Source organism: Uranotaenia lowii, chromosome 2 (assembly GCF_029784155.1).
Source record: "Uranotaenia lowii strain MFRU-FL chromosome 2, ASM2978415v1, whole genome shotgun sequence".
NCBI classification, from domain to species: Eukaryota; Metazoa; Arthropoda; class Insecta; order Diptera; family Culicidae; genus Uranotaenia; species Uranotaenia lowii.
In genome coordinates this window covers 52,323,569-52,335,940 of record NC_073692.1, presented here as the reverse complement: position 1 = coordinate 52,335,940, position 12,372 = coordinate 52,323,569, and the positions used below count along the sequence as shown (strand labels likewise).

General features: G+C 35.4%; 3 protein-coding genes across 9 annotated transcripts in view; 2 read left to right on the top strand and 1 right to left on the bottom strand.

Annotated features, from left to right (window-relative positions):
• Nucleotides 1-109: 109 nt before the first annotated feature.
• LOC129747088 (F-box/LRR-repeat protein 15-like) lies at nucleotides 110-1,441 on the bottom strand. Its single transcript, XM_055741104.1, has 2 exons — nucleotides 630-1,441; nucleotides 110-559 (listed from the first exon to the last, which is right to left on the bottom strand). Exons 1-2 carry the CDS (start codon nucleotides 1,325-1,327, stop codon nucleotides 367-369), a joined length of 891 nt encoding a protein of 296 aa, XP_055597079.1. The 5' UTR covers nucleotides 1,328-1,441; the 3' UTR covers nucleotides 110-366.
• Nucleotides 1,442-3,049: 1,608 nt separating this feature from the next.
• Nucleotides 3,050-4,551, top strand: LOC129746520 (V-type proton ATPase 21 kDa proteolipid subunit c''-like). Of its 2 annotated transcripts, none has more exons than XM_055740199.1 (3): nucleotides 3,050-3,158; nucleotides 3,251-3,921; nucleotides 3,982-4,551. In XM_055740199.1, the coding sequence occupies exon 2, from the start codon at nucleotides 3,251-3,253 to the stop codon at nucleotides 3,875-3,877; it is 627 nt and encodes a 208-aa protein (XP_055596174.1). In that variant the 5' UTR covers nucleotides 3,050-3,158; the 3' UTR covers nucleotides 3,878-3,921; nucleotides 3,982-4,551. The 2 variants fall into 2 exon arrangements, with proteins under 2 accessions (XP_055596174.1, XP_055596175.1); XM_055740200.1 differs by having other exon boundaries at nucleotides 3,979-4,551.
• A 1,603-nt stretch (nucleotides 4,552-6,154) lies between these two features.
• Nucleotides 6,155-12,372, top strand: part of LOC129750093 (mitochondrial carrier protein Rim2-like) — a 38,624-nt gene continuing 32,406 nt past the window's right edge. For all 6 annotated transcript variants that reach the window (XR_008738280.1, XR_008738279.1, XR_008738282.1 and 3 more), the window contains exon 1: nucleotides 6,155-7,057. Coding sequence is in view for 2 of the 6 variants with exons in the window: in XM_055745316.1 (XP_055601291.1) it covers nucleotides 7,011-7,057 (47 nt within the window). In the remaining 4 variants the exon portion in view is untranslated. The remainder of the gene's footprint in view (nucleotides 7,058-12,372) is intronic.

The following is a 12,372-nucleotide window of genomic DNA, read 5'->3' as shown; positions in this document are numbered from 1 at the left end:
CATCTTGTTCGTCAAAAATTGTCCACCAAACACTTCTGGAAAATATCAATAGAACAGGAAGCATAAACAATACACAGTTTATAACATAAAATCTTTATTTATTTGTTGGGCATTTTATAGATAAGTATATTTCTAATCACTACTTACTGACTTTTTTTAATAGTTTTATCTAGCAATATCAACTTATAACATACATAGAATAAGTTATTTTTAGAGAATCATTTAATACACATACAAACATCAATGAAAAGTTTGACTCAACCTAAGCCATCTTCTAATTAAAATGTTTCAGCTTTTCAAACCCTGTTTTAGTTCTGCATCGGAAGGATCCTTCTATATTAGTTATCTTCGTAGGAACGATATTCATTACACTTGCAAAAATAGTCGCGGAAATCCGGCACCACCTGCCACATTTGGTGCTAGGTTAAGATGCTGCTGAAACTGTCGAGGTCGATCGATGAAAACCTTTTCTCGTAACAGTGCCAAGCTTCGCTCCGTTATGAAGGGACAATCTCGTACCATCAGCGATTCCAGGACCGAACAGTAAAGGGAAAGTGCTCTGAAAGAAGACAAAATAAAATTAGAGATACATTACTGCAAATCATTGAACTATTGAACTATGTAGTTACCCCACTCCCCGGTCCGAAGCCATCTGGCAGCCGACGATGTTCAGGTGCCGGATCTCTTTCGAATATTTGGCCACCATCAGCAGCACCGTGTCAGATACCGCAGGAATATATGCCAGCGACAACGTTCTCAATCGCCGACAATTGAGCAAAAACACGGTAATGCTCCTTTCGCTCAGGGCCAAGCAATGAGATATATCCAGCTCCCGGATGTTGGACTGATGCAGTGTGAGAGCTTCCATGGCTCCAATCGTAAGCCAACTGCAGCGAGCCAGCTTCAGAACCACTAGTTCTTTGCATTCGATGATAATCGGTTGCAGCGAAGCCGCCGTAATGCCCGTACATTCGCTGAGGTTTATCCGGCTGATGCGGGCATTAGATTTGAGAAATTTACACAATGCCTTATCGCGCAACCAGCTGCATTTCGCCAGATTTACTACTCGAACGTTTCGGCATTTACGAGCCAAAACGGCAAATGCCTTGTCAATGTTATGACTGTTATTCCCGGACAAATTGACCTCCTTAATCCGACGCAGGTAGTTGTTTACCAAATGTTTGCTCAGACGGGAGCAACAGCGCAGATTGAATAAATCCTTCAGGGAAAGCAGGGGAAGGAGTTTAGCGAACAGGACATCTTCCCAAACGATATCGAAAAGCGTCAACTCCGAGCTAGCTTCATAGCAGAAGCTTGATTCTGCCATGAGCTGCGTTTTTTGGAGAAAATTTATGGAAAAACACAGAAATATTAGGTAAATTGAAAAACTTGAAAATTCAAACACCTTTTCGCGAAAAAAAATAAGATTTCAATGTTTTGTTCTGAGTTTTTTCTAATAAGAAATTTGAATATGACGTCATTATTGGGCACATTTCATCGATTTATAGCACACGGTCCTGTTTTCGAACTATTTTTTTTAAACTACAATTTTGGCTTAACTTTTATCACATAGCGGGCCAAGTGGTAAAACATAAATCAAATTTACAAATCTATTTTGCAATCGATAAAAAAGTTTGCTACTACTTTGAGGACCGTTGTCGAACTAAAATAAATCAGAAATTTAAGAGATCCATCAAATATTACGAAACGCGTTTAGTTGGCGAGTATAGCAGTTTACGCTTTGTGAATTTCGGATAGAAATTCTAATAAGAATGTGTTACGAAGTGGGAGAGGGGGTCGAAAATTATCGGAAATCGCGTTACGTGGTATTTGAACGGTCCTTAACCCGATCGCGATTTTTAAATTATAGAATAAGGCTGATGTCATGCTGAAGCAACTAGCAACGCAACACAACGCAACGTTCCAATAAGAAAGCGTTGCAACGCATTGGTATGTCATGCTGGCGCGACATGTTGCTTTGAAATTCCCTACAAATCATCACTTCTCTACATCTGATAATGCTTTGAATCGTCTCCTTTCTTTCGGGAGCCATAAAAAACTCATCAAATCACGACCCGGATTGCAAGAATGCCGAAATTTGAACCGACAAATTTCTTGTTTTTTTTTGCCGGAACTAAGAATTCATGAAAATTTTCTCACCGATTAAGATATTTTTTAGTTTATTATCACAATTTCGGACAGATATTCGTACTATTGTGCTTAAAACCCGGAATCACTGCTTCAAATCGAGAAAAAACAATATTCCCATTGGATTTCCTACTAGTCGCGCTACAAAACACACTGGCATCAGATTGGTCGCGCTTTACAAAGCGACCAGTATGACAGGTCTGCGCTTTTTCCATGGAGATCAAATGAGAGCTGGTTTGTCGTGTGAACGTTGCGTTGCAGGTTGCGTTGCTAGTTGCTTCAGCATGACATCAGAATTCGATTAAAACAGTACGATGAAGTATCAAGAAGCCTTCTGGCCTTAGGACAAACCAATTTCGAAAAGATTGTGGTGCATCTGATGCTGCCTGTTTTTTGCACTGAATTCGTTGGATGTATTTTTCCGTTCCTATCCGTACACACGCACAAGTGTGCGTGAGAAATGTTAAGTCTTGTCAATGAAACCTAGTCGAAACGGGTCAAAACAAGTAGAAATGGATTGTCAGTTGATCACCTGTCTTTTTCCAATTGACTTCGACCGATTTATACCAGGTCGAAACGAATCCTACTGCCGAACTGGATTGGTTTCGACTAATTTCTACTTGCTCCATTGAACAACGACCTGACTAGTTTCGACCAAACCATTGGATCGTTGAAACATCTTCCAGTTGATAGAAACCAGTTGAAACCGATTTTTACAAACCATTGAACGAAGCTGTTGCTTACAACTCATTGCGTATTTTTTTCTTGGGTATTCCAAACTCTTATTTTGAACTTTCTTCAGTAGCAGTGTTTTGCTATAAAATCGATCAAACTGAGACAAAAATCGAGCAAAAAACGAAAATGGGTGTAAACAAACGTCAAAATCTCATCGAAATGTCATCGCCATTTCTCAGGCGTATCGCGAAAAGAGGGTCATATGACATCAGGAGATCAAGTGACTGACTGACTGTGTGTAGCTGAGAGAAAAACTTTGGAAAATCCGTAAAAAGGTAAGTTTAGAGGTAGAAAACCTGAATTTTCATCGTTTGCCACCATCTGTTACATATTTACTCCGTTTTCCACGGTATTTGACCGGAAACAGATGCGTTACACACTCGGTTACACCTTCGCTGGCTCACTGGTCTCAGTGTCAACAGTGCTGATCCTGTACCATGTCCTTACGGGCAAGGGCGAGCGGGTCAGTGTCGGCTGGTTCCTAGAGGAAACGTCTCCGTACATGTGGGCGACGCTGGGAATCGGATTTGCTGTGGCTTTGTCTGTGGTTGGAGCGGCCATGGGAATTCATACCACCGGAGTCAGCATCGTCGGAGGAGGTGTCAAGGCTCCCCGTATCAAGACCAAGAACTTGATCTCCGTCATCTTCTGCGAAGCCGTCGCCATCTACGGATTGATCACTGCTATCGTGTTGTCTGGTATGTTGGAAAACTTCTCCTGGTCCACTATCGTAGCCAACGAGAACATCCGGAACAACAACTGGTTCTCCGGTTATGTAATGTTTGGAGCCGGATTGGCCGTCGGATTGGTGAACCTGTTCTGCGGTATTGCCGTTGGAATTGTTGGTTCCGGAGCAGCTTTGGCTGATGCTGCCAATTCAGCCCTGTTCGTCAAGATTCTGATCGTAGAAATCTTCGGATCAGCCATCGGTCTATTCGGTTTGATTGTGGGCATTTACATGACTTCCAAAGTCAAGATGGGAGACAAGGAGTAAATAATTTCCAACTAGTACGATCAATGCATTATCAGCACAAGCAGGTATGATGACTCATATGCATCTCTTGAAAACCATCTATAGCAATTTATAATTTCCAGCAGAAAGTATTTTCAACATCATCTTGAGGAGTCAAAGGATTGTTGCCAGGGATCAGCAACAGTCTTAAAACACAGATAAATTTTCACACCGAAAATGGCCATTCCAAGTTCCACAATCCAGTAATAGACATCCAACAACTAGTGTATAATATTCTTAGTAAAAGCTGATAAACTTAGTCGTGTGTGCTTTTTCGGCTTCTTGCAAAAAGAAGGTCCCAAATCTTCTTTCCTAAGGAATTCAGTCTATATAAGTGTACATTGGTAAATATTGTTTTGTTTTCTTATTGAATAAATTTATGTTACTTTCTCTCCGACAAAACAAAGATGATTATGAACGATTTAAATCATGTAAAGGAAAAGGATTCTACAATTTCGACCTGGACTTTTGTTAAGAACTATTGTATAATCCTCATCGAAATAAGTAAATATTTTTTCTTCGATAGGGTTCTTACTGTCCTGGTCGAATTCGGAGTACCTTGGTTCCGATAACTTAAAAACGCCGTTCATTACAAAAACAACAAAAAAGTAGATTCATGTGTAACGAAATAAAGGTATCACACCCACCACCTAGAATTTGTTTTTCACTGTTATGTTTCGATATCCCTAAAATTCCGAAAGTCCTTAAAAAAATCGTTTTCCATCCCTGATATTTGAGTTTTTCAAATTTTTAAATTACTGTTTCGATTAAGTTCGATTTTTAATATTTCTAAAAAGGGTTAAACAAATTTAAGACGTTTTTAAATAAAGGAATTGAAAAAAACGATTCACAATTCCGCAAGCCATTAAGATGTTTTTGACTGTATTACGAAACCCCCAGTTCCACTTTTAAGTACAGCATTCAAAGCATGATTCAAACCATGGCATCTTTAAAATCATGATATGACCAACAATGGAAAGTGATTTATTGACCCTTACAAAAACGTTTAAAAACAACATTTTTAGAAAAACTGAAGCACCTAAATCATATTTTTTATTTTTTTTTTAGTAATTAATCGCCTTAATCCTTCATTTCATAATTTTTCTTTTGAAAAATTATTTTTAACCATTAGAAACACTCCCTTAGTGCCCAAGGGAAACCACCTAACGTTCCAGTGAGAGACGCTAGCTGTGTTAGACTTGGACTACATATTCGAAATTTACCTTTTCCTAAAAGCTATCGACCTCCGACTATAGTTCTTTTTTATTTTTATATTTCCCTTTCTATCTTCTTCTCTTCTATAAAAAAAAAGTGCTAAACTTAAGTAATCAATTGTAAAAAAAAACGAGTGTGGCTCCTTAAAGCTTAAAGGTATGAGCCGTTTCAAATAAATAGCTATAAAAACAACAATTAGAAATGATGCGTGTACATTAAGGGAAAACGTGTACATTTTTCCATATTTTTCACACATCTTCCGACAATGTCCATAAACAATTTTAAATCCTAATTGGATTCAGATTAAGACCCTCTGATCAGAATTGCAGCGATTTACTTAGTATAATCGATGACAAGTCTGCACGTGGAAACTTAAAATACGAAAACAGAAACCTTCCTCTTAATTTTTCCAAAATTAAAAAGTACGCATTGATAAATTTGCTTCTCGCAAATAATTGGTTCATGATATTGATTAATTATAAGAGAAATACAACGGCGTGGCCTTCAACTCATAGTAAAATCGAAAAAGCATGATTGCAGTTTGATTTCTTTCAGTGTAGGCTTCTCAAAACTGGACTGTCTTGAAAAAAAGCTCTATAATATTTTTTTCTTGCGTTAGAAACAGGGATATCAGATTTACAGACTTATTAGGTAACTTTTATGTTTTTAAGGAATATTAAATTTTTTGAACATACATAACTTTTGAAGCATATTTTAAACAATAATAACAAAACATTCTACTCTATATACTTTTAATTTTTACTTTATATTAATGTTAATAATTGATATCGCTTGGCTAAATTAATACTTCTTATGAGTGAGTTATGATCCAACAAGCAATTAATCTTAATAAAAGAATTCTTTAAAATTATCAATGCTTGAAAAACTTTAATGTTTGTAATAAATACCGGATTTTAATCGCAATAATAATCAATTTGCCATTCCGAAGAGTTTTTAAGGTTTCCAATAAATCTGGTTTCACTGGCTGACCAGAAAGCAAAATCGAGTTCGTGTTTTTCTCGTTCGCATTCGTGAAAAAGTTCAGTCTTCGACCGACCATCAACCAATCTAGACGCAAATGCTTTTTCGTACGAGTTCTGTGAACGTGAAGTGATTTTCCAAAACAAAAATTTACCCTACCCAAGTGATAGTAGAAAAAAAAAACAGTGATATAAAAAGACACTGATTGATGCCTAGTTGTGCAATAAGTAAACAGTGCGCTATCAGTGGGTGTCCTGCGTCGTCGCCGCCAGCGAGAAGGATTTTCAAATAAATTGCTGAACACGGATCGGAACTAGTTTCAGTTTCAATCTGCACCCAGTGCACTTAGCGCTACTTAACCTCACTCATTTTGTGACTGGATTGCGAAATAGGAAAATACATCGGTTTAGCGAAGAAAAAGTGGTAGATTTGTGGGAAGGGAATATCCCCGGCTGGTAATAGATTGGGTTGATATTTTTACGGAATTTGTAATTACCGAAGAGCTGATTGATAACGATTACATCACCGTGAAGAGAGCTGCTCTCGCAGCGGGAGTGGAGCGCTAGTGCTTCGCCCTCGGTTGGTCGTGGGGAACGAAATTTCGGAAGCTCTCGGTTAGAAGTTTTCACGGGAATCGTGAAAACCGTGATTTCGAGTGGCTTTAGCGTACCAAAAGTAAACAGTCTGCTGTGCAAGGACGAAACGAAGTCGTAAAAATTTCCCGTAAAAAGGATCATAAAATTTCGGAAAAATATACGCACATAAACACTGAAGTGGGTACAATCGGTTGGTGTGGAAGTGAATCGAAAACAGGTTAAAAAGTTGGCCTCGCAAGTGTGTATTAGTACGGGTTTGTTGGAAAAAGTTTTACACGGTTAAACGGGGTATCATAAATAAATCGGAACAATCGAGGCAAGTTATGTCGCAGCGCGATCGGGAAACATTCATTCATCTCTTCGCCGGAGGGTAAGTACCTAGAATAAAGCTATTTCAGATTGCCTGCATTAATCAGGGATTGCCTAAATATTCATTAAAAATTTCGAGACAATCCCGGTCAGGCCCGGATGCTCGAGCTCTGTAAAGATTGTCCAAATTTATCCTAGGTTAATGCACATCATTTGCAACTTCAGTTTTAATAAGTTCTGATTTGACTGTTAAAAATCGAATTTCATCAAAATTAACATCGTTTATTCGTATGACGATAACTTCGATAAAAAATATCAATTTAAAGTGCTAGAAATAGCATTGAAAAAAAAACTGTTTCTTAAGCTTTATTAAATAAAAAAAAACAATTGCCGAGTACCTGAATTTTTTTTTTAAGTTTTATTAACGACACTTTACCATCAGTACCTGAATTCTTCAAGCAACATTCAATAGAATCTGTAGTTAATTTGGTACTTCGTAATTTGAAAATCAAAATAGCTACACAGTTCTGTATTTCTGGATCTCAAGAGCTTTTGAAACGATTAATCGGTCACTTCAAATAAATGTATTGATAAGAATCGGTATGCGTGGCTCAGTTCGTAAGTATGTATGTATGTATGTATGTATAATCCATCCAACGACCCCCTGAGCTGGCAGGTATGTTATGCAAAAGAGCCAATATTAATCCGTTTGATTAAAATTGTTCAATCGCGGGTGCTGGTGGTGTTAGCTCTATTGAAATTCCAGCAACCCATTTCAGAATGGCAACTGCACATCCCGAGGCTACTTTCATTGCCAATAAGCCCCGCCCAATCATAGCCGCATGACCAAATGGGTCATGTAATTATGATTAGTCTTTCCATCTTTTATTGTTGACATATCCAGGAACTTCATAAATACAGGGTTGCTAGCGAACCGGGAATACCGGGAAAAACTTTGGAATTTCATCTCGTCACCGGGAAACCGGGAAAAAACCGGGAATTTCGGCACCTCACCGGAAAAATTGTCATGCTTGAGATTTTTTCACGGAATTTCAAAAATATTTTCAAAATTGTTTCTAAATTTATGAATAATTTTTGACAGTCTTGATATAGATTTATCTCAAAAACGCTCATTTTCGTTTATTACATTCAACAAATTGCGGGGCAATTTGAGATCTCCCCAAGTGTGCTTACACTCACAAGCATAACTCCAATGTTATAAATTAAATAATTGAACTATTATCGATAAAACTAACTACAGTTGAACCTGGATAAGTGAGAGTCCAAAAGACTGAACATTTTTTCTCGTTTATATGTCTTATGTAAAAATTGTATCGAAAAGAACTCCTGTCAATATCTAAGGTCATAGGTCTTTACCTGATACAGAATAATATCTTACATTCAAACGATTGAAATCAGGCCCTGTCTTATACACGGTTTTCTATATTTTTACGAATCTTTAGTCAAATCACTAGGGCACTACTAAAGTTATTCATTGTTTTGTATCGAAAAAAAAAAACAATTTTATCTAAAACATGTCTTTGGATTTGCATAAAAAGTATAACTGCATCCAGAAAATAACTAAATATTTTCCTGCAATCTTTTAAGTTTTGAAAGACAAATCTCCATTCAAGTTGACAAGCTGATTTGATATTATGTTTCGATGTATTTTTTTAATATTTCTTTGTAAACTATACTTTTTTTCTAGAACTCTATAAAAATTTTAGAAAATTTCACAGTGGCTGAAAAATGCTACATTATAGTTTCAATATCAATTGATCTCGATTTTTTTCAACTATTGAAATTATGGAGCAAAACAACGAATAGATGTAAATTTTGTTAGATTCGTTTAAAAAAAAAAAAACAATATTGACAACCTATTAATTTGATACGAAAAGACTGCGTGTTAAAAGACGCCAAAGTATTCATTATTTCTACCCGGCTAACAAGTTTTGGGGTATAATTGTTATAAATTTGAGGCCCTTTACAATAAATTTTTTTATCACCATGATTTATATTAAAAAAACGAGTATATTGAATGGGAAAATCATCATTTATAACCGGGAAAATACCGTGCAAAAACCGGGAAAAACTTTGGAATTTAAAAACGAAAAATCGCTAGCAACCCTGTAAATATAATTGCCAAATTATATGAACTTAGCACCCTAATACGTCCAATAAAAGATGGACATGTATTTAGTTTATGATTTCAATTGTAATTACTATTATGTTATAGATAATGTTATAAATAATATGGGCAAAAAATTTTTTTTTAAAAATTGAATAATGGTAAGAAGAGTTGGAAACTGGAAAATAGTTGTCATATATTGCTGGAATAAAACCATGATTAATAAAACATTTGTATTTATGTATGTACTGTATCCACCTTTGATTAAATGAGCAATAGTGTTCAAATCCCCTGAAAAATTTCACGCCAAATAAATAAAGACAATGTATAAGTTTGGAATCACGTTGAAGAAAACAAACCGCAGAAATCCTTTTAAAACCCTTGAGGAAAAAAACTAATGAAACTGAAAAGCAAATATCATTGGTAAAGTTCGATTTGGTCAAATGTAAGAAAAAGAGAAGAATATATGAAATATTGATGTTCACATGCTTATCTATTTTCCTGCAGCTGAAAATCAAAATAGTCAATAAACAGGAGAATCATACCATGATGCGCCTTACCCACTTTATATGATTGTTTATATTATGATAAATATAATAATAATAGGGAATATAATCATATGGAATATAATAATAAGATTAAGGATAACATATTTTTATCAGTCAAAATTTGATGAATATAGTTATAAATGCATATGAGGCCCTTAGAAGCAATGGGGTATACGTGACAAACTGATCGATTTTGAGTTAGTAATGCCAAACGATTTTTGAACTTTAAAACTATATTTAGTGATTTTTGTTGATTTTTTGAATTTCATATAAATGCTTTTACGTTTGTTTAAAAAATAAACAGAATCGAAAAATATTTGCACGCAGAGAAAACTTGGATTTTGAAACCAAACAAAACTGACTTTGATTCAAAACATTCAGTTTTTTGAGTCAAACTCCTGTTTTCTTTGAATCAATGAATTCTCGTTCTAATTCAAATGAATAATTTTTGAAAGAAAGAATTATTTTTTTGAACTGAATAATTTTGGACTTTGATTTTAAACAAATTCTTTGATTCAAAAGACATTTTTTCAATTGCATATGTCTTTTGAAACAAAGTAAATTTTCTTTCAAGCTAAGAAAAATGTGTTCAACAGAAAGGAATAATTTCTTCAAGTTAAAACTTCAAACTTAGAAGATAATTTGGATTGAGCAAGTACCGAATTTCGATTAAATTTTGGCCGGTCGTGTTTAAAATCAAAACTAGTGAGTCAGCGATAGCTGTTTAGGAAGATTCAGGATGAGGAATGCATACCATGGTAAGTGCGTGTTAATCCGTTAGACAAAAAGTGATTATTTAAGATTTTATATAAACTTTTGCATTGTTACAGGACCACGGCTGATTCCGCCCAAAATCCAGCGGTCTGATCATCTTTGGCCCGTTCTTCAGTGGCAATCACCAGTTGGATGACCAATAAAGCTAGTAACCGGGGTTGCTTCCGAAAGTCTATTGAGCGGCCCAAGAAGAATACCCTCAGGCCAAAACTTAGGACCGGTTAATTCCATTATAGTGAACCAGTGTTTGTGTTAAGTTTGTGAATAAAAATGAATTTAAGATGTAAATTGTTTATTTTTATTATTAAAAATTCCTAATAGGAACTTATGAACAACAGAAAATATTTCTTCCAATTGGAATAAAAGGAAAATGGTTCAATGAACCAATCCTTTTAAATCTAAATCTAAATTACATAGTAACAAACGGAAACAACTTTGCATCAAATGAAACTGTTTTTTGTTTCAAAGTATTAAGATTTTGATTCAAAGATTTTTCAAAAGAAAAATTCTTTGAAACAAAGGAAAATGTCCTTGAACCAAAGGAATTTTTATTTATCCCAAAATCAAAGGAAAAAATCCTTTGTTTTTGCGGCACTTTCCTTTGAAATAAAAAATATTTTTTCTGCGTGTGGAAAGTGACCAAAAACAAAAACTTAAAAGCGTGTTTTCTCGGAATTAGTTTTTATGCACTTATACCCCTTTGGTACAAAGGACCTCATCAATGTGAAATTTAATATGTAAGAATATTTTAGGTCACTTCAAACCGCTCTGACTTAAAGAAGGGGGTAAAAAAAATATGACACAATTTGGATGAACAATATCAAGAAAATTAATAAAACATTTGTATGGAGGAGCTGAAATAGAAATATCATAATAACGTTTTTGATGGGATTGATGAATAGTGAAATATCTTAAACTTCAAATATAAATTCGGTAGTGAATTTTGAATACGGCAAATGCGCCAAATGTAAACAAATGGAATAATCAGCTGTGTGGTAAAGTACGTTCGTAGACCTACATTTTGATTGTACAACTTTATTTCAGAATCAGAATGAATAAAATTTTGCTGGGAGCTTATGTTGTTGTTAACCCTTCGTTTCATTGAGTAACAAATTTGTAACAATAAATGTATGAAAAAAGTGCCGTGGGCATGGTAAGAGGCTCATTTATATCACTTTGATATAAATGGGTATGCCTTGTCGCGCAAGATCTTAAAGAATCGAATAGTGAGAGTATCACACCAGATCTTGCGAACACGAACGGATCACTGATAAACACCAGTGAAACGGAACCTACGTGTTGGCCCCACGGCTTTAAACAAACGTCTTACCAGTGTTCAATATGGTCCGATCAGTAATGATTGTTTGACCTGATATAATTTTTCATACAATTTGTTTAATAAAGTTTTATATTTCAGGTCCGGTATTCTGTAGATTCAGAGGTGTTCCCGTATCCTAGACTGTAATGGGTCACGGGTTAATAACTGTTCAATGTGTTACAAGGCAAGGTAAAGGTAGTAGTATTCGCCTCCCCAATGCTCTAGTAAGTGTGCATTTGCGGTTTATGAATTTCGAAGGCTTATTCTTAAATCAAGCATTTTACAAGAACTAGAGGCTTTCCTGTTCCTGTTAACAATAATTCTTTCTCGTTTCAACGCTTTTTGGTAGATTAGTCTATTGTTCGGTTAGACTTGAAATTCAATTAAGGTAGTCGAAGAAAGATGTTACGATTTTGAAAAACAATAATATAAAGGCAGTCCAGGAAGATAATATTGGGAATTAAAAATAGGAGTGTTATTTCTTTCAACCGAAACAGATTGAGGCAAGTTGCTCTGAGAAGATGTTCAGAGTTAGCGATGAGGCTTTAGAGGAACAGCATTGTCATTAGTAGTATGGTCTTGTTTGGTCATTTATCAATTATTCTATT

Bases quoted from the DNA above. Each gene is read 5' to 3' on its own strand.
- LOC129747088 (XM_055741104.1), bottom strand. From the start codon at position 1,327: ATGGCAGAATCAAGCTTCTGCTATGAAGCTAGCTCGGAGTTGACGCTT. The intron at 560-629 runs GTAACTACATAG...GTCTTCTTTCAG, and splicing joins GCTTCGGACCGGGGAGTGGG to AGCACTTTCCCTTTACTGTT.
- LOC129746520 (XM_055740199.1), top strand. From the start codon at position 3,251: ATGCGTTACACACTCGGTTACACCTTCGCTGGCTCACTGGTCTCAGTG.